Source organism: Rattus rattus, chromosome 3 (assembly GCF_011064425.1).
Source record: "Rattus rattus isolate New Zealand chromosome 3, Rrattus_CSIRO_v1, whole genome shotgun sequence".
NCBI classification, from domain to species: domain Eukaryota; kingdom Metazoa; phylum Chordata; class Mammalia; order Rodentia; family Muridae; genus Rattus; species Rattus rattus.
Window position 1 is genome coordinate 71,486,401 of NC_046156.1, and position 21,654 is coordinate 71,508,054.

A 21,654-nucleotide genomic window follows, 5' to 3' on the forward strand; every position below is an offset into this window, starting at 1 on the left:
GTGTCTCTTCACAGCAGTAAAACCATAATGAAGACACTGTGACTTTTATTCTGGCTAGAGGGGGACAGAACCCCCTGCCATAAAATTATTTTTATAAATCCCAGTATTATTAATTTTTAAATTGCCCAAATAAAATTATTTCTATTAGCTGAAAATATGAGTCCCTTCAGCTGACATTCCTGAAGGTCACTCTTCACTTCCTGTTTATTTTCATCCATCACACCGATCAGCAAACAGTGTAGGCTTTGAGGTCATCCAAGTTCTTTCCTAAGTTCCTACTCCCCCTTTAACAGATTCTCCGCAGCATGGAACTTAAAGAGAAGAATGCAACATAATGTTTCTGGGAATAAGACCTAAGTCACTTCATAGTGTTGTGTCCGTACTCCTCTGGCAGCAGTGGTGTCACTGAGGTTGGAGGTCACATGAGTGTAGTCACCCTTTTGGGGCTCTGTACAGCTGTTGAGAACTCTCTTGGCTCTCAGAATCATATGCTCTGTGGTATCTTGTGAACATAATAAAAATTACTAAAGGTTTAGTGAACAAAAGGTGCCTATAGATTCAGAGAAAAAGAGAGAGGAAGGGAGAGAGAAAGAAAGAGAGAGAGAGATTAGAAAACAAACAGCTTAAGCCATTTACAAGTGCAAATATGTGCTAAGAGAGACAGTAAGCGCAAATGGCTATTGAATTAAAACTGAGAAAGGACATTCAAATTAGAGAGGGGGAGGGGAGGGAGGAAAAGAAGGAGAGTGTAAGGAAGGAGGGGAATGTGAATTCTCCTTTTTCATGTCCCCTCTCATTTTTCCAAGTGAATTCTCTGTTTTTCATGGCTAAAAGATAGTTTTCTCTCCCTTTTTTCTTGTCTAAGCCTAGTGTAGGGCATGCACCACTGGGAAATGCACATTGAGACAGTGTAGATACCCTGCTCTGCTAGTCACAGGGGAATAGAAAAAGACAACTAATACATATTATATGCTGGCTAAAAATTGTGCAATCTAAAGGTTTGGAAGGTACTGTGTAGAAAACCTTTTCTAAGGAGACACAATGTATGTGTCTACTGTCTGGACAGATGAGTAATGATTACATCACTGTCCCCATTAGAGAAGCAATGAATTTTCATTGGGAATATGGATGAGTACTTACAGGAGCAGGGATGACTTGAAAGAAAGAAAGAAAGAAAGAAAGAAAGAAAGAAAGAAAGAAAGAAAGAAAGAAAGACTGGAGGGATATTAAATGGTCACACATTTTGTACTGTGCTATTAGATAGATAGCTAGATGATAGATAGATAGATAGATAGATAGATAGATAGATAGATAGATAGATAGATAGATAGGCAGGCAGGCAGGCAGACAGACAGGTAGGCAGATGGACTGACAGACAGAACAGAAACACAAGACAAATCTAAAACTTCTGGAATTCTAACTCCTGGGTTGAAATAGGGCATGTCCTGTGAAGTTCACAGACAGACAGACAGACAGAGATGGCTTACATTTTGTCACTAGTGTGTCTGCACATGAGGTGTTCTCCGAGAAGCTCAGGAACTTCAGAGCATAATCCCCAGCTGAAAATACCATTTAGGCAACTTCTGGAGGCTTTTCATGAGTTTGAAAGTAGACCACTGAGGATGTCCTTGGGAACTGTAGCGTCTATTAGACCCATCCGTGTGTCACTGTAAAGAACTGAACAGCCATCATGGGGCTGTGCCTCCCCAAAAGTCCGAAAGCAGTGGAGACAAAAACAAAGTACCTCCGAAACCACAGGTGAAAATGAATTCCACTGGTTAATACCAGGTATTTTGTCTCGATGACAAAAAGTCTAACACAGTTGCTAAACCTCTTATATATTACAGAACATCTTAGTTTGCACACTTGATTATTAACTTCATTGACTGAAAGTAAAATGTTAGCTTTGTAACATTATGTTTGCCAGCTGTTGCTAGGTAAAGCGACAGAGGAAATGTTCATGTGAACAACTACAGTAACCGTGAGGATGCTGATCAACACTGGACACACACACACACACACACACACACACACACACACACACACACACACACTCACACACGCTCGCAGGCAGAACGACAATAACCCCATCCATGTTGGAAGGACCACAGCTGACTCTGCTCTATCTGCCTTAAGGCCTCAATAGGATGACTTGTCACCAGACTGGGGCGGGAAAAATGTTTGAGCACAGTAGCTCTGAGCCCATCTGAATTCCCTCCTCTGTCTCTGATTGGTTAAGATAAGGGAAGAAACAGCGCCCAGCCTCCTGCGGCTCCACTTGCCATTGGTTGAGAGGAGGTGGCAATCAGGGTTGGCCGAGACTGATGCCCCAGCTCCAGCTCTGTGCTGGTCTGGGTGCGCTGTCGCCGCTGTAGTCGCTGTCTGGGTCCCTTCCGCGGTACTCTTGCCTGGAGGCTGCCTCCCAGGCTCCGGGAGCGGACACCATGGTGAGTGCCATCAGGATGGATAGTGGAACCTCACACCTAGGCTGGTAGACCTTGACAGACTAGAGAGGTGGCTGCGCTGCAGAAACAAACCTAGGGGACACAGAGCCGAGGGCCGCGAGGAACAGAGCATTTGGTGGGAGGTGGGGACATACGATCTGCTAGAGTGCTCCGAGTCTCTGGACGCCTGCTCAACCCCAGTCTCCGACTTCAGGCGATTCTGGGCTCCGTGGGCAGGGTGGTGTGGGTGGCTCAGGGCTCAGGTTCCTGTGCTGTCCCTGTTGCACCAGGGTGACAGGTGAGCAGGGGTAAGAAGATGGGGGAGGGGTGGCGATGGGAATTAAAAGATCCCGCAGATCCCCCTTTTTAGGATAGGATACCCCAAAGCATAGCCGGGAGGCAAATGACAGGTCAGAGGAATTGGGTAGAAGACCGGGTCGCAAGGCGCGGGTCCCTGACCGCCGTCTCTCTCTGCCCTGCAGTACGGTTTTGTGAACCATGCCCTGGAGCTGCTGGTGATCCGCAATTACGGTCCCGAGGTGTGGGAAGACATCAAGTAAGTGAACAGCTTCGCTCCCAGGGCCGCGCGTTGGCACCGCGCCCGCACCCGCTTCCCTGGCTGCTCCCAGCAGGGTCGTGGTGCGCATCCTCCGGTCTCCGCTCCCACGCTCCGGAGCCGGGACCAGGAGAGGAGGGTAGGCCGGGGCGTGGCCGCGCGATCAAGCCTCTTGGGGTCGCTGAGGCCTCATCACCCGGACTGAGCGTGGGAACACCCAGACAGACAGAACCCTGTGGCTCCCAGGCCAGGTTCCTAGGGTTGGTTAGCTCCCATGTAAAGGACCTGGGGGCTTCCCAGGCCTCTTGCAATGTCTTGGGACCAGAGGCAGGAAATGAACAGATTTGCTTTCCTTTGCGATTTATACACCTGGTACACATAATATGATTAAATCGTTTGGGTATGCTACAGTAAACTCAAAGATTATTTCTCCAATAAGTCATGAGAAACCCATATTTAATAAATGGACATTTCTCTTTTAACTTGCTCAAATCACCCTTGCTTTGCTGTGTTTTCTTCTGGCAACCCTAGCAGGGCATTCTAATTTCTGTAGCGCTTTGAGTCTGGTACTCTGATGAGACCAGAAAATACACTTATCTGAGATTTTAAGGCCCAGGTCATCTCTTAAGCTTTTTGTGGGTCCAAGAAGGCGCTTTACTGGGGATTGAAGCCAGAACCTTGTCCTTGACGGGCAAACGTGGTGCCACTGAGCTGCATGTCTGGCCTTTAAGTTCTTGAGACGGGATCTCCCTACATACAGCGTAGGCTGTCCTGAAACTGCCAATCTTCCTGCCCTCTCCTAGTGCTGGCTTTAGAGGAATGCGTCACCAAGCCTAGCAGAACATTACAATCTAACAGAATTATCTTTCCCTCGCTCTCTTGTTGAATCTTGGATTTAACTCCTGTATATCTGAGTGTTACTACCAACTATAGTAAAGTCACACGCAGGAATTACCACCTTCTATCTGCGTAGGGCTAGTGGTGGGAATTACAGAAGGGGAACAGGTTTCTATTATTTGTTGCGTTCCTATACCCACCGATGCGCATGCACCCTTGCTATCTTTCTTAGCACATTTTTATTAGCAATCAATTTCAACAAGCCTTATTATGCAGCAAGAGGAAGGTGAGTTTCTGTACTTATCTGTTTCCATAGAAATGACCAGGTCTATAATTTAAGCGCTAAAACCTAACATCTCCCTCCAACTCTCTTGTGTTTGAGCTTTAATTCCTGTTCCATAAGCCGTTCATGTTGTCCACATTTGCATTATCCACAGGGGCGCTGCTGCATCCGATAAAAAAGAGGTCAAGACGTGGCAGTTATGATTCTATCAAACTAAATTCTAAGAAGTAAGGCTGCTTTGAGGTTGCAATTTTCTTTTGACTTGATTCTTTCCTTCGTAATTTTCATTTTCTGTGAGGACACTTTTAAAAAGGCAGACACCAAGAACAAGCCCTTCCAGTGCCATCAAGCCCGAGGATGTCTATAAGCCACTTTGTGAATGTATGAAAGCAACATTCTCTCATCTCTGGAAATCAAATCCCCAAAGTTCATGATGGATGAACTATGACAACAGATATGTTTAGGATTTGAAGAGTACCAACATATTTATTTTTAAAATTAAAGTGTCAAGATATTTGTTTATGGTGATTATAATCTAAAAGTACATACATTCTATTGATGAGAATTTATCTTCCAAGTGGTGGCTGAAAATAATACAAGTTACTTCAAGTAATTTGCACAGAGAGGGTGGGGGAAGAAGGGGGAGAGAGAGGGAGGGGAGGGGGGAGAGGGAGAAAGGGGAGGGAGAGGGAGAGGGAGAGGGAGAGAGAGAGAGAGAGAGAGAGAGAGAGAGAGAGAGAGAGAGAGAGAGAGAGAGAGAGAAGTTCTTGCTATGGATCTTTGGATGAGCGAAAATTACCATGTAGATGAGGCTAGTCTTGTTCTTACAACAGTTTTCCTGTCTGCCTCTTATGTGTCTGGACTACAGGCATGTGTGCTCATCATGAAGGACCATTGACACAATTCATAGTTTAATCAAGTGATAATAATTATGAACAAGGTCAGATGGGTGGTTCTCTCTGAAATTACTGTAAGGACAGTGCCCTGGTAATGGAGGAATAGAACCGGTGCTGGCCACCTGGTTGCTTATTTTCTCTTTTCAGGAAGGCATCTTTTATCGTCCGCATGGGTTCAGTTTTGTTTACATGCTGGGGAGTCTGGCTTGGCTCTCTGAACCTAGAGGTCTAAAACTGTTCCTTACTACCTTGCCTAGTTTCCCAAGAAGCTGCTGAATGCCTCCTAGGAGAGCATTTGCCTAATCAGCAGATGTTCACTGAGGATGAGGGGAGTGTAACTGCTAAGACTACTGTCATGAAGGGGCCTCCTCCCCTCCAAGCCCATTCCAGAGCATTCTCTGCAGCTCTTGGTCCAAGGTGCTTTCAGTTTTAACTTCTTATGGAAAGCAGAATATGTGAGAGATCTTTTTATCCTTCCCCCCAATAAGAACTAAACATTTTTGTCATCCTTTATGATCTGTGAAGAACTGTGAATAGTTATAAAATGTTTTGCAATATTTTTGAAGTTTAGTAAGAAGTAGGCTATTTATGAGAAAGGAAGCCAAACACCAAATGACAAATAAAACTCTAAGTAACAGGTTCCAGACAGAAAATTCTAGATGGTTAAGAGCAGGAAACGCCTCTTTGTAAATTCAGGGTCCTCACAGACTATGACCTACAGCATCACCATTTCATAAGCATGTTGTCTCCTCTTCTCAGGGAAAAGAAAAATTCCTCAGGAACCTTCTCTTAAAGAGACAGACAGAAAGGGTTTAGTGTCTGTGCCCAAGTCTAGCCACCAGGCATTGGGAATGTATATGTGTAACTACCAAAATACAACAGTGTAAACATGTACACTTCCTCCTTAGCTCTGTGCCAGGCAACAACTGGATCCAGCATCCCCAAGAATTTTCTTCAGCTCTTGCTTTGCAAATTTTGAATCTTCAGATGATCCTCCTAAGCCATGATTCCTAAGTGATGAGAAAAATATCTATCATTCATTTAGAAAATGAAATCAGACTTTATGCATATTAAAATACAATCTAAATGCTTGCTAGGTCCCCCTCTATTATTCTGGTGTCAGCCCTGGTTGATGTAATAATTGTATTGTGTCAGTGAGCTCTGAGATTCTCTGCCTACCCTTGAACTTCTGTGGATTCTAAAGCTGGATTCAAGAGGCTGGAAATTCTAAGACGATTAAAAGTCTATCGAAAACAAGCGACAGCTAAAGATGTAACTCAGTGGTAGGATCAATACTAAAAAACACCACACACACACACACACACACACACACACACACACACACACACACACACACCTTTCAGAAAACTATACTCATTTGTCTACAGGTGAGCAGGCCAAAGTATTGATTACTTTGCGTCTGATTTTTCTGAGAAATTAGAGATAAGCAATTAGATCTAAATGTTGGCGTGAAAGCTATAAGTTTTATAACAATGTAATAGCTTTGTTAATTAATAGATGCTGTTGTTAATTCGCTGTCAGAAACTTTCCGTGTGTTTCATAGGGATTTCATCAATTCGCTATCTACTTAATTCATTACTCCTTCTCTTTCAATTATTGTCAAGCTTATCTTTAGTGAACACAGTTTAGTACTTCAGGCACTGAGGATAGAAAAGCAAATGATGTCATTCTTGTCTTGAAAAGTCTAGTGATATAAGGATATTTTTAGTCTTATTCATTTTTTTTTATAAAAATTCCCTGTCTGTCACTCAAATAAGGAAATGCCTCGGATAGCATGTACTGATCTTCCATTTTGAAACTCATAAATGGAGTGTAGTTTGCTAACCAGGAATGAACATCAGGACCCAAACAAGCTTTAAAAAACAAAAACAAAGCAAAACAAACAAACAAACAAAAAAAAGAATTACATGACTCTCCAACCTGCCTAAACTTTCCACATCTCAGTTAAATGTGGAAAATTTAATGTGTTGGCTTGTTGCCATGCATGCAATATTGTCTGAAAATGTATCTATTGTTTTGTTTTCCAATTCTCTCATGGACCTGTGCTTCTTTCTTCTAAAGCACACCTGTAAAATGTGAAGATCCCTTTTGAGTAATGGTAACCTGGGAACCTTCTCCTAAAGAGACAGACAGAAACGGTTTCGTGTCTGTACCCAAGTCTAGCCACCAGGCTTAGGGAATTGGGTGTTGGGGTGTGACTGGATGCTAGAGAGCTTGCCTAGCACTTCACACCCAAACAAAACACCAAGAACAATAGCCCCTTGTGTCTGTGTGCTATTTCCACTTAAGTCTTCCTTCCCCTCTGGTGTAAGGCCTCAGGTCATTCCTCATTTCCTTTATCCTACTCATGCAGTGCCTGCTCTAATTTGTTTTGTTTTTATCTCCTGGCCTTTCTTCTTTCCCCTTGGTCCTTATCATCTTCCCTTGCCCTGCTCTAAAACAACCCTCTTGCCCTGTTTTCCCTGTCTGCCTTGGGCTCATCCTCCACATTCTGCAGACTGTTAGAAAATGATTATTTCACCCTACCATCTACAAGGCAGATTCTTCAAGCCATTCCCCTGCCCCTAATCCCTTCTGCCTTCTCACATTCATGATGGACTGAGTTAAAGCAGGAAAAAGCCTATGTGGTTTTAAATAAGAATGGCACTTCATATTATAAAACTATTTAAACCTTCGAGGGTTGTTTCCTCTGTGTGTATTTTCAGCTGAGCCCTGTAACATCTATTTGAAACAGGAAATGACTTTCCAGCTCAGTGAGTTTGTTATTGTTGTGGGTTTTTTCACTATGGAGTTGCATTTTGAAGAAATTAAACGACTGTCTGTCGAGAGGATTATGCATAGGAAGCTGAAAACTCACTACTTACTTGAGGGACCATTCCTGTGATACCAGGCTTCATACTCCTGGGAGCATTTTCCTTAGAGAAGTTACCTAGCATAAATATAGCACATTGATTTTCTTACTCAAAACAACCTCTGGAAAACAAATTAAACAAATTTCTATAAAGACTAAAAAAATAAATAAGTAAATAAATAAATTAGTTCCGGGTTAGGAACGAGACATTTTCCTGTAGAACATTCTTCCAGTTAGCCTGAAAGCCAGAGGAAGACACGATATGTATGTTTTCTTGCTGCTAGGGAACTAAACGCTTAAGTGTGAACCACCTCACGCAGCTGCTGGTAAGCTGTCTGAGCTGGGTCTCCTAGAACCCAGACCACTATGGAAACAACATGGGCCTTGTGTCATAGCATTTTGATGGGATTCTTATGATCTGCAGCAACCTTCTGGCTGGCCTTGGGGGAATCTTCATTGCCTTGCATTCTTTTTTGTGTATCAAATGTATACTAGAATCCTATTAGCTTGGTGTGTGTGTTCATTCATTGCAGTGAGGACGATAAGGGAAACCAGAAAGCTCCTGCTTTCATTCTTACTGAGTCAAGATTGGGTGACGACAAACATTCCCTCAACATGGCTGCTTTTTGCAAGAGCGAGGTCCTTTGCATTCTCTTTTTTTCCTCTACAATCAGGGACCTGGCGAATGTTGCTGTCTAACATGTTGGAAGGTGATAGTTAGGGGTTGATGCTACGCAGATGCCCACAGGAAAGCACACTTAAGGAAATGAGTACTATAACGGAGAATCTCTCCAGTCCAGTTCCCTGGCGACAGTGCAGACTTGAAGTCTCGCAGCTTTTGTATTCGCTGTTTTGCTTCCTTATGCATTAAGCAGAAATAGTAGGAAAGTAGTGTTGTTATTCGTATCTAGGAAAATATAAGAGATTTTCCTTCATAAACTATGTCAAAGATGGTAAGCTTTGAAGCCGACATTCTAACTGAGGCTAGGATCAGTGTGCGTTATCCCATTTACCCGGAGCCGCTAACCTTGCAGACTGACTTCAGCTATTCAATCAGGCTGAGATTTAGAGTTTAGAACGCATGCTCCCAGACAGGACTTCTATCTTTCCTTACCCCCTCCTTATTCTGTAAATGTCTACCTCTCAGCTTTGATGTACCACAGTGAATGCTATCGAGGAAACCATCTTGTGTGTCCAGCATTGTACCTTCCCTTCCTAGTACATGAGTGAGTTGATGCTTTGAATTATTCAACTAGTGTCTGACCCACCTCAGTAAAGTCTGGCCTTCTTACTATTCTTAGAGAAAACCCCCTGGATGTTCTCTCTGTCTCTGTCTCTGTCTCTGTCTCTGTCTCTGTCTCTGTCTCTGTCTCTGTCTCTGTCTCTGTCTGTCTCTCTGTGTCTCTGACTGTCTCTCTGTCTCTGTCTCTGTCTCTGTCTCTGTCTCTCTCTGTCTCTCTGTCTCTCTCTCTGTCTGTCTGTCTCTCTCTATCTCTCTCCCTCCCTCCCTCCCTTCCTCCCTTTTCCACACTTGTCTCTTTCCCCCTCTTTCTCCATGAAAATGATAATACATATGTATGTGAATTGTTATTAATTGCAGAAAATAGAAAGCATGTGAATAACACATTTATTTTGTGTGTGTGTGTGTGTGTGTGTGTGTGTGTGTGTAGGTCCTTAATTTGTGGGATGCTGACCAAATCCACAGACTGTAGAGAAATATATGCCAGGCAGCGGTTAGGTTAGAGATGATGCCATTCATTTTGAATGCACTATCTCATTTATATTGGACAATTGGCGATGTTTCTGCCATGCCCCAATGCTTCCCACTCGTAGCATCACGAAATTGTCATATTCTTTCCTTATTGTCACATTACAAATGAGAGAAGACATTAAGCAACTTCCTTAAACACGCAGCTATTCACAGGAAAAGGATTTCTCCCATTAAGAACCTGCACTCTCCTTTCCAGCATGGTCTGATTTAGCAAGGACTCTAACCATCTATGTGTGGGTTTGTATCTTCTGCATATCTATTTGCTTTCCTGGAATGTTTTGGCATATGTACAGTGACTTTGATTCTAATGTTTGGAAGGTGTTTTTATTTACCGACCATCACATGTGTTGAAGAAAATCAAACTCTCCTAAATTTTGAACAGATTGCTTGCTTTGAGAGGAGCTGTGGCATCAGGTGCTCCCCAGGCAGGGTTGATGGTGAGTGGATTCATCTGATTAATAAGACTGTCAAAAGCCCTTATTTAAGATATTTGTGTGTGGCTCTCAGAGTGGCAGCCATTCCTGTGATGCATCTCCCACAGTAGTCACAGTGAGAACAACCACTACAATCCCGCCCTCGCTATGCCAAGAATGATGACATTATTTTGCTTAAAATTGAGACCCATTTGTCATTCATTGGAGCATGGGTGAATGACACGTTAACTTACAGGAAGCAACCTTCAATTAAGTTCCAAAATTAACCTTCAATTAAGGTCCCTCTTTAAAGGGCCTGTCTCTCTTTTGGCCAATTTCTTCACATTGGGATCTCACCTTGGGGTTCAGAGACTTATTAAAGTCATTGTAATTAGATAATGAAAATATAGCAACTATTTTCCTAGACGCAAAAAAATTCCACCTGCTGTTTCAATGTGGCCTACGATTATTGTCTGTGGCTTGTAATGGAATGTTTTAATATTCATAATGACTAGACACAGCTCAGTGATTAATATACTCCCCCTTCTCTCCTGGGCATTTCTAGAATTCATTATACAGACCAAATTTGTGCACACCAGTAAGGCTGCAGGATTGGTAGCTCTTGGGGATGTTGGATGGTCTGACAAGTGTGGAATTGGTTGGGAGTTCACCTTTGTTTTGAGACCTCTGTGGGAAGCCTCTTTATCTAAAGGCACAGACTGTCTCCTGAGCACACTTGCTGGGCAAGTAGAAGCACCTCAGGGTAGGAGGTGAAGTCGATCCTTTTGCTGTTCACACCTGACATCAAGAGAAAGCTCTTGGTGCATATATATTAACAGGCAAGCATTTCAGTCAACCCATCGAAGACCATTCTAACAAAACTACCCACTAACCATAATTGGAGTAACTCGTAGATATAAAAAAATGGTCTTACATTCTAACATCTATCAATCAGTGAGAGTGAGCAGAAAATTAATTGTTATAAGGCAAATACGTCACCTATTTATAACACATTACTGTGGAAGTGAACATATGATTCTATTACCATTTTATCCCCATCTAAGAATTTAATCACTATTTGAAGTCACATAAGGGAAGAGACCTTGCTTTTACCAATTACAATTCATAAATTTTACTGGCAAATCAGCAAAGTGCGCAGTTGCTTCCTTTTATGAAGAATAGAGACTTCTGAGTTGGTCATTGCACCTCTTCCCTCTCCCTTGCCCATTTCCTCTTCCTCCTCTTTGCCTTGCTCCTCTCTCATCTCTCATCCTGGACATTCGCTCTCCCTCCCCTGTGGCCTTCTCATTTTGCTGCTTCAACAGCTCAGCTGTATCTTACCAGTCAGATGCACTGGGTGTGACCTGTGAGACAGAGGCTGATTGTGCTAACAGTCCTGGTGGCTCCTTATGCTATGCTCTGCAAAAGCATGGGATGAGACCCCAGGAGTGGGCCCCCTCAGACTCCCACAGCTACACACAGCAGAGCTGTAGTTCTTTATTTTGCACAGGTTTTACAGGAAGACTTCAGACTCCTTATTTTGAAAACATGAAACAGAAACAAACGAACAAACTCAAGGGAGATAAGCAAAACAAATAAGAGTACGTCCAAAATATTTAATGTTAGAGAAAATTTCGAATTATGAATCCCAGAGAAGTCTGTGGCTGCTTCATGTGATGCAGAAACTGAGAGAAGTGGATGCTGAGATGATTTTGAAACAACGAGTCTAGAAAGTTGGTGAGAGAACCTGGATGTGGGTAATTCAAGCTCCAAGGAAATGCTACATATAGATAACAAATGTTAAATTATTAGAAGTGGTATATATAGTAGATAAAGATATGTGTATTCAGGGGCTGGAGAGATGGCTCAGCGGTTAAGAGCACCCGATAACTCTTCCAGAGGTTCTGAGTTCAATTCCCAGCAACCACATGGTGGCTCACAACCATCTGTAAAAGAGATCCGATGCCCTCTTCTGGTGTATCTGAAGACAGTGTACTTATATATAATAAATGAATAAATCTTTGAAAAAAAAAGTTATGTGTATTCAGTATTGGCTTTTAGAAGTGTAAATGTTATGAAGCAAGAAAGTAAGAGATGAGGAACCTTGAATCTCCATAACTTGAATTATGTATGTTACTTATGTAATCTATCCACAAACTTGGCCTAACTTGAATTATGTATGTTGCTTATGTAATCTCTCTACTAACTTTGCTTCCTAACATTTTTTATATTTGGTGGTCACCTTCTTTGATTTCAGTCAAAAGCAACTGAAGGGGGGAAAAGTCTCCTAAGCTACAGAGAGAGAATCTTTAGCAGAAATGGTGACAGGAGAGCCATTAAAGTTTCTACCTAGTAATATGGTGGGTCTGTCATGAGGGGCACTGACTGAGGGTTTTGGGGGATCTACCATGAAGAGCGTGGGAGCGGAGGTGTTAATTACCTCTGCGTAGCACATGAAGACTAGGGCATTAGGCAGCATGAAGGCTGACTCAATAAGAACATGTGAGGAATGTCGGAGTAATGCTGAACACTGACAGGACATTTCCAGCAGCAGCTGCAGGATGTGCCGTCTGCCTCCCCTTCGTCATTGCGCATGCCTGATCCTGCTCAGGTTAATCTGTTATCCAACCACATTTGGGGGCCTGCAATTCTCTAGTTGTTTCCCTTGAACCCAGAAGGAAATGATGGATGAGCTGTGTAGAAGAGAGTACTAGTTCCAGCAGTCTTCGTGGATGACGGCAGACAGCAACTGAATCTCTTTCAATTCCATGCGGCACATCATCCCTGAAGCCCCCAATGCCCCTGAATAGAATGTGTAATCTCACTGCCATCTCTTTCCCCCCCCCGTTTTGATTCTGCCTGCCTTGTCTTCTTGTCTTGGAGCATATACCATGCTATAACATAGTACGGAATTTAGCACTTTTTATATATTGTTTCTTTCTACGGTTACAATACCAGTCAGCGAGGGCTGCTATCTTTCATAATGTTCCTTATTAATGTACCAATATGCTTTGAAAACGAGCCTCGAGCATAAAAGGCATGGAGTCTGTGTGGAAAAAAACGTCTGGGACAGGGAATAAGAAAGAAAACAAGCAACTGGATAGTCCCTAAGGCTTCAGAGATAAATGCAAATAAGGAGTTCTAAGGGTCTGAATAATTCAATGGAATTCGGCGTGGCATTTCCACAAGAAGACACTTCCTGGTCTGCACTCTGCTGACTTTGTTTTTAGCCCCTTCCAGGGAGCCTGACCCAGGCTCAGTTTAGGAAGGAATGCTTAGGAGATAAAGGAGCTTGTTTCAATAAACAGAGAGGATGTGGGTCTGGTTGGTGACTGGCCCTGGCTAGCTGATTCCTCTGAAAAGAGCCTCTTCTCTGCTTTCTGCATGGGGAGGATAGATACTTCTTACTCATTTAAGGCTTGCTATGGATTTGGTGGGTGTTTTATAGAGACTAAGCTTATTACGATTTGATTTAATTCATTTGAAAGAACAGAACATGACTATAGTGAATTAACATACATTTTATTGTAGACTTGTTTAGCATCTATACATATTTTATTAGTCTAGTTTAGGTCAGGTGTCTCTAAATTCTCATATGGACATTAGAGTTGAGTCACAATAAAAAGAAAATTGTGAAAAAACACAATTGACATAGTCATGGTCTTCAAACCAGCCAATTCCATTCCTAGGAATTTATTCTGTTTCTATATAAAAATACAATTAACTACAAATGAATATATTCATTATAATGTTATTATTTAGACTTGTTGAAGAAAACAAAAGCACTCCACCTCACTGCCAAGACCTCGGTGTATTTGAACAGTGCAGATGTGTGCAGTCATGGTATCTGAGAGGAATTGGTCGATCTGAAAAGATAGCCATCAAAGATAACACTGAAATTAGCTGCATTACACGGCATTGTATGTTCAAGTGTAAAGAACTTGGTATAATAATGAGAGTAGTTATTTCAGGCTAAGGGCAGCTTTCAGGTTTAGTCTTTTCTTCCCTGTGCCTTATGAATTCTTTAATGAGCATTAAGAGCACCTAACTTGAATCTCTGCTTTATCAAAGGGCACACATCTGTATGTCCTATGTTTAGCATGTTTCCATATTGTGCCAATGTACAATGTTATGAAGAAGTAAGCTCTTTGCAGAACTATGTTCCCGTCACTGGATAGTTATGAACACTTGCAACATAGGCTAAGGTCACGCTTGACACACAGCTCTGTAACTGAGAATGCAAATACATGAAGCTCTATCTTAATAAATATGTACTGTCTTAATGGCTTTGAACATAAAGCCACATGACTTTGTGTCATTATCGTCATGGGAGGGGATTTATATTCTGTTTTTCATTTTAGAATAAAAAAAGAAGGTTAGGTTTTCATGCTCACTTTATATACGTGGTCTGTTTAACTTCACCCAACTAATAAATTCTGAGCTCTGAGATCATGCTTTCATGGTGCCGGGAATAGGATTCCGGGCCTTGTGTCTATTAGGAGGAAAACTTCCCAGCTATGCATAATTACAGCAAAATTATAAATTATATGCTCTGAAGAACATAGAAAGTCTTTGCAAATATTTCTCTATGCTAAGTCAGGCATACGACATGACACAACTGGAGAGACTTCCCTTGAGTAAACAGAGAGCAGCAGCTGTGACTGAACAGCTCCTGAGGGAAGAGTGCCTGGGGCACACCTTGAAAATGTCACTGCCACTGCGGCAGTGTCTGGGTACAGGGGTTCAAGTGAGGTGGGTTGAGGCAGAGATGGCTCAGCGCACTGTGTATGAGTCTCACGTGGCAACCCCCGTCTGGGAACTAATCAGCGCTTTCTCCACCCAGCAGTGTTTGAAGGATGGCTTTTTCCACTGCTTGGACACTTACTTGAGAAAAGCAATCCAAATTCTATCAAAATAAGTGTATTTATAGCCTCCTGATGGCTGTGCAGAAATGATAACCAACATCTCCTTCACTGACTGCGTGGTTTGAGCTACTGTGTTTAATATGCAAAAGATAAATGAGAAGATTTGACCAATCCACTCAGCGTCTCAAACCTAATGTGTTTACAACATAACTCTTGCTCTCACCCCAGACCATCTCAGCCTTTTCCAGTCAGCTACTGATGACTCTTATTCAGGCCAGAAACGCCCTTGTCATCTAGAGACTTTTCCGTCCCTCAGCCCAGCTTCAGCAGGCTGTATTATCTACCTAAACAGTCACCTAGAAGGAAGTCCTTGCTCACACACCCTGCTGGCTCTCTTGATCCACTTACTAGCTTTTCACCAAACACACTTCTGCTCCTAGAGTGTATTCGTTCCAAGGGGATTCCCGTCTCTTTGGTTAAAGTCCGTATCTCCAGTTCCTAGTACAGTGTCCTACACCTGTAGGGAATCCATAAGTATTTACTATTTCCCAACTTAAACATAAAATGCAGTTGCATTGCTGTGTGTTAGTCACGGGAGTACTAAAATATAGTTGCATGTATCATTTTAATTTGAAGAGAAGCAAGCGGCAATTCCTCCAAAATCACTGGGCTGTCAGCTTAAGCAATTTTGCCTCCACAAGTCCTGTTTCAGAAATAGATCTATTATTTGCACCGTCGCGATTTTGACAGATACTCTTATTTTAACTTTGCTTTCTGTCGCTCTTCTGTTTTCTTTCAGAAAAGAGGCGCAGCTGGATGAAGAAGGCCAGTTTCTTGTGAGAATAATCTACGATGATTCCAAAACCTATGACTTGGTGGCTGCTGCGAGCAAAGTCCTCAGTAGGTTGAAAACAGCCTTCCTTCTCTGTGTTAGCCACACATCGGTCCATAAAGGAATGTGTGCTCCAAGACCGCAGTGTAGCATTATTCAAGGTTTCCATTGTACAGCCTGATGGGTTGACATACTTGTATGATGCCAGGCTGGGGCTATGCTGAGTTCTACCTTTTCTGTTTTCGTAAACAGAAAACCAAAAGTGGAAATCTCCTGCCCCCTATCTTGCACGTGGTCTTGTATGGAGAAAACAAAACAAAACAAAACAAACAAACAAAAAAAACCCGAACAACTATCAATACTTCACTCCAAAAACTTCAGTTACAGCACCAATCATAGAGTGAGCATTCAAATGTAATGTGTATGCAACACTATACTTCAGATGTGTGTTTTAGTCATAAGCTGTGTGAAGCGCTAGCAAAAAGAGAAAGGAGAGTCACTGACAAATTAAATTCACAGATAAGACCCATGGCTAAAAAAAATATAATTCCAACAGTTTTCATGGAGTAAATGGTGGTCCTGAGTATTAATGTTCTAGGGGCTATAATACACCTCACCTGTTGTCTGTACAAAAGAGGATGGAATCTTAGCGCTCCTTGCCAGGATTTAGGAATTAGATAGGAAAGTACTACATGGTCATTGAAAACAAAAAACACACAGCAGTTATAAAAGAAAATATAAACTTTTAAAATAGTGATTTTCAAATGTACAAAACTGAAATATCTGTTTGGGTCAAGAGGAGAGCTAAAGAAAAATAACACATATTTTCAACTTAATAATAAATTAAGGCAAGTTTGAGGGATGGTGGTTTTTTTATTATCAAAGCCAATTAAAAGATGTTCATACCATTAATATATTTTTGAATTTATTTTTATGTGTAGGATACATGTGATTGTATGTGTGTACATATACAGAGCCATGTGTGTATTTGGGTGCATGTGCACATGACAGGACAGAAGACAGTTCCTGGTGTTTTTGTCTTTTTAAAAATGTATTTTAAGAAGTTTTTGAGGTTATAATTTTATCATTTCTCTATTGCATTTCCTTTCTCTAAGCCTTCCCACACATACCCTATCCTCTCTTCTTCTAATCCATGGCCTCATTTTTGTTTATCATTTATGTATGTATTTAAGAATATATATAATATCTTTATTGTTAAATACATGAGCACAACCTTCTCAGCCCACATAATGTTATTTGCATGTCCATGTTTTCAAGGTTGATAATTTATTAGATAACCAATTGGTGTGCTCTTCTGTGGGACTGACTGTTTCTTCTGACCTCAGCATTCTTCCTCGCCTGTACTTCTTTGTTCAGAGCTGAACCCTCAGGCGCTTCCCCCACCCATCTGCATTAATATGTCCAATGGTGTCATTCCTGCTCTACTCCTGCTCTGCTCGGGCAGGCATGGTGTTGAGGCTTTGTCCATGTAGTTTCTGACATATTGAGGAGACACAATCTCACAGGCAGCAAACTCCCTATTCCTCTGGATCTTACAGTCTTTCTGGTCCCTCTTGGAAATGCTCCCCGAGCCTCAGGTAGTAGCATTGTAGATGATCTATGTGGAATAGACTTCACGCTTCGCACTTCGGGCGGTCGCTTCGCCTTACTTTCTGAGATAGGGTCTCCCGCTGAACCTGGAATTCACAGTTAGGCTGGGTAACTGGTTGGCAACCAAGCTCCAGTGATCCACTCGTCTCCAACCCACCAGTGCTGGAGCCACTGTAGCTGGCTATTATATGGGAACTGGGGGTTGTCCAAGTGCAGATTATCACACGTGTGAGACAGGCACTTTGCCAAAGACTCCCTTTGTCCAGCCTCCTTACACTTTTAAGGAATTTTCACTGAAGATATATGAGATCTGCTCCCTATTAAGATTTATGTGTAAGTGATTTCCCTAGAATTGTTTATATTAACAAAAATAAAAGGTCTGTCTTCTCAATAAAAGATTCATTGAACAAATTATTGTCCTTGTATGTTGAATAAGATGTCAGTCAAAATTCACACAGAAAAGTGCGCAGATAAATTTAATAAAATATTGATTACTTACTGAGAAACAAGCAAGACATCAGGATTTATTCTATTGTATGTAGTTAAATATTCATATTTATATAAAGAAAAGTCATTTTGCAACAGAGTATCTTATTGCCTTTATTGTGTGTGTGTGTGTGTGTGCCATACAGATGTTTATGCACCACATCACATGTGTGGAGGTCAGAGGAGAAAATAAGGGAATCAGTTCTTTTCTTCCACCGTGTGGGACCTGGGCATCAAAGTCAGGTTACTAAGCTTCATAGAGCCATTTTACGACACTGTGCCCTCGACTTGAATAAATGTTTTTTTTAAAGAAACAATACACAAAATATATAATCATAAACTGTTAAAGTTAAGTGTGTTAGTATATAAGTTGGGAAGATGGTTACATCTATAATAATGTAATTTACACCATTAACATGCTAGCATAGAGTCTTCTCATATTTCATTGTAATACATTGGTCAAAGATTCTTAGTCTACGTTCACACTATACAATAATTGTGAATATTTTAAATCATTTTCATATACTCTTGTGTTTATTCTTCTCATTGACAGTCTTCTGCCTGTTTTTTTTCCTTTTCATCTACAAAACAGACCTCAATGCTGGTGAAATCCTGCAGATGTTTGGGAAGATGTTTTTCGTCTTCTGTCAAGAGTCTGGCTATGATACCATCTTGCGTGTCCTGGGATCTAATGTCAGGGAGTTTTTGCAGGTGAGAAATTCGAGGTTCTGACAGTGAAAGCTCTTGGTGCCTGTTATTAAATTTGGGCTCTCAATACTTCTACTTAGCCAGCTGGACAAGGTTGTCTTGCTGCTGGTGAGGAACCCTAGTGAGTTCTTCTCACACAAAATCTAATTATTAGATGATCCTACATGTATTTCAGAATTTTCAATCATATATTTTCAGTCTCCTGTTGTTGACTCTGAATATGCAAGCCTTCCATTAGTATTCTCTTAAAGTCCACAGGGTCTATTGGACCTGTTCAATTGCCTTTAAGAAAGAATTACAGATGCGAATGATGTGGTCTTCTGTTTTCAATATAGGATGGTTTGTTGTTTTTGCAACATACTCTTAACTCTAAACTCTCATTGGACAGTGTTATCAGTATTCAGTAAGAACTGCCTGGGCTCCTTATTAGGAAAAAGCAACAGGGGCTTCAGGTATCCCATTTAGGAGAACTAATTCTTTGCCTTTGAGTTACAAATCAGCTGATCAAACACAGAATGAAAGAGGAAATTCAAAGTTGGTTTCAGGTAAAAGCAAAAAACAAAAGACAGACACCCCCACTCAAGGCCTTTATCTTACAGCACTGAACAATTACCATAGAAGTCTGTACTAGTAAATTCCCCATTTGCCGAGACACTATTTCTGGACTGCCTGTGCTATTTTGAGCTCTGGCGTTGGTGAGACCCTCCGGATAAATGTGTGAACGCTCAGCACCATGGAGCTGGGTTGCAGAGTGTTTCCAACCTGACTGCTGAGAGTGGCTAGACCTGCTGGAAAGTGATGTCAGCGCAGTTCCCAGCTGAACTGAAGCCCAGTCCTGAGAGAATGTAAACCACTCCAGGGCCAGCTGCATTATTGATTTAACAGCCAAAATAAGAACGCTGGTGTTTAATCAAAATGTCTGTTGTTTACACAGGGACATTTCTCTTGTAAACTTAAAGCCGCATTAAATCAAGATGAACACTGGTTTATAGACGCCAGCTGTGGACTTACTAAAGTCCTGCTGTCCAAAGAAAGCTGCCCCTTCCAAGTGAAATGGCTACTAAGACTGCAGTCAGTCTGATGGTGTTTAAAATTCATTATTTCAAATGGATTGAATCTGGAGACTTCAAAGTGTTGGAGGGATTTTAGAGTCTTTGAATATATAGTCCATTTTTAAAGTATGTTTGTTGACCGTCACCTTACCAGAGACTTTAAAAAAAATTATGGCACGTGTGTGTGTGTGTGTGTGTGTGTATGTGTATGTGTGTGCATGTGTGTATGTGTGCATTTGTGTGTGTGTGTGTGTGTGTGTGTGTGTGTGTGTGTGCATGTACACACATGCAGGTACCCACAGAGGCCAGAAGGACTCATCTGATCCCTTGGAGCTAGAGTTAAAGGAATGTGTGAACCACCATGTGGGTGCTGGGATCTGAACTCTGGTCTTCAGTTAGAGGAATGAACGCCCACAACCGATGAGCCAGCTCTTTAGCTCCACCAATGAAGCTTCGATTTACAATAGCGCTCCATTTTAACGACATTCTCAACCATTAGATTCACACAACAGATCACAGATTTCAGTAGATTTGTTCATTTCTTTATCCCGCCTGCACTCGCTTTTACCATCTCCCACCTCGATGTGGAGGTGTTTTTATCTGCTCTCAAGCTGAAGAGACACTAGCTAGGGAGACTCCTCAATACTTTGTAGAAGCTTAATTATTACTTGACAATTCTGTGCATTATGTAATGCACTCACTCAATTACATCACCAATACCTTTCAGGTCCCCACCATCTCCACCAATACCCCACTCCTTCTAACAAGTCTTCATCTTCTTTGTATCTTTCTGTTGCTTTGGTTTTGACCCACTGATTTATCTAAGATTGCCCGCCACGGCCATGTCTAGTGGGCTAAATCAATGAAGACAGTGAAGGCCTTTCCCTTAGCAACCTCAACTACCAACAGGTCATAACCCTCCTGGCAAAGCCAGGGCCCTATAGTCCCCTTCAGCGTTCCTGACTGGATGCGCACGGGTTCCGCTTCTGTGAGATGCTGAGTACAGTGTGCCTGGCATGCTCAGAAAACAGCTTTCGTGGTCATCCTCTCCATTGTGTGCCCTCTGTTACCTTCATTTTGCCACCTCCTTTGTGATGCTCCTTGAGCTGAGGAGCAGTGATATGGTCGTCAACGCAAGGGCTGAGCAAAGTGACTCAAGAGTCAAGTATTCTTAGGACCTTGAACAGCCACGAGTCTCCACATTAACTACTGTTGGCTACTAAAGCCAGATTCCCTGAACAAGGCTGAAGACAGAGTGAGTCTATTGGTAGGAAGTTACCCATTTCAGTGGTCAAAATGCCCATTTAGCAAATCAGAAGAGGTAGGTTCACCTGTGGCCTCCCAGCCATGGCCTTCGACTTGACCACAGCATCAGGTATGGCCTTTCACACTGGGAATGATCCAAGACGTAACTCATTCAGTTTCAAAGATGATGCAAAAGATTCAAAACTGGATTGTTTTATAATTTAACATTAAAACTTTGTTAACATATTTGAATTAAGTATGATTTTTATTTTGTGTCCCCTTGAGTAAGACTGTGAAAACTACAAATTTTGTAAACTATAAATTTTTCATTATTTCCTACTTTTGGACAGTGGGTTTTTGCCTCAGTCTGTTATCATGACTAATTTACTACGGTAAGATCATACTTTACTTAGGAGTAGGTGGTTTTGGTATGGTTACTCTAACAAATAGGAATTCAGTGGACCTTGTTCTGTGTCTGTTGTTGTAAAGTGAAGCACCTGGTTTTCACAGATTGTTTTAAGATCCTAGCTTACATATAACATTTTTATTCCAGCATATATTAATAAAATACTCTTCATGATGTATTTTACAACCAAAGAGTGAGATGAACTGGGCTTCACCATAAAGAATGTTCAAAAGTTTTTCTTTCTTTTTTCACTCCCTAATTTTAATTAATAACCAAATATTTGAACGTATCATGAGTGCTGAATTTGGAGAACTCAGCCTTTTTGACGTTCCTCTGAAACTTTCCAGGAAGGGTCTTCTTGTATTTAGAGACTAAGT

At 41.7% G+C, this 21,654-nt stretch overlaps 1 protein-coding gene across 1 annotated transcript in view; it reads left to right on the plus strand.

The window, feature by feature from the left end:
* The first annotated feature begins 2,314 nt into the window (after nucleotides 1–2,314).
* Nucleotides 2,315–21,654, plus strand: part of Gucy1b1 (guanylate cyclase 1 soluble subunit beta 1) — a 43,077-nt gene continuing 23,737 nt past the window's right edge. Inside the window, exons 1-4 of the mRNA XM_032898195.1 lie at nucleotides 2,315–2,447; nucleotides 2,927–3,000; nucleotides 15,737–15,837; nucleotides 18,459–18,577. Of these exons, the coding sequence (XP_032754086.1) occupies nucleotides 2,445–2,447; nucleotides 2,927–3,000; nucleotides 15,737–15,837; nucleotides 18,459–18,577 (297 nt within the window). The 5' untranslated portion in view covers nucleotides 2,315–2,444. The remainder of the gene's footprint in view (nucleotides 2,448–2,926; nucleotides 3,001–15,736; nucleotides 15,838–18,458; nucleotides 18,578–21,654) is intronic.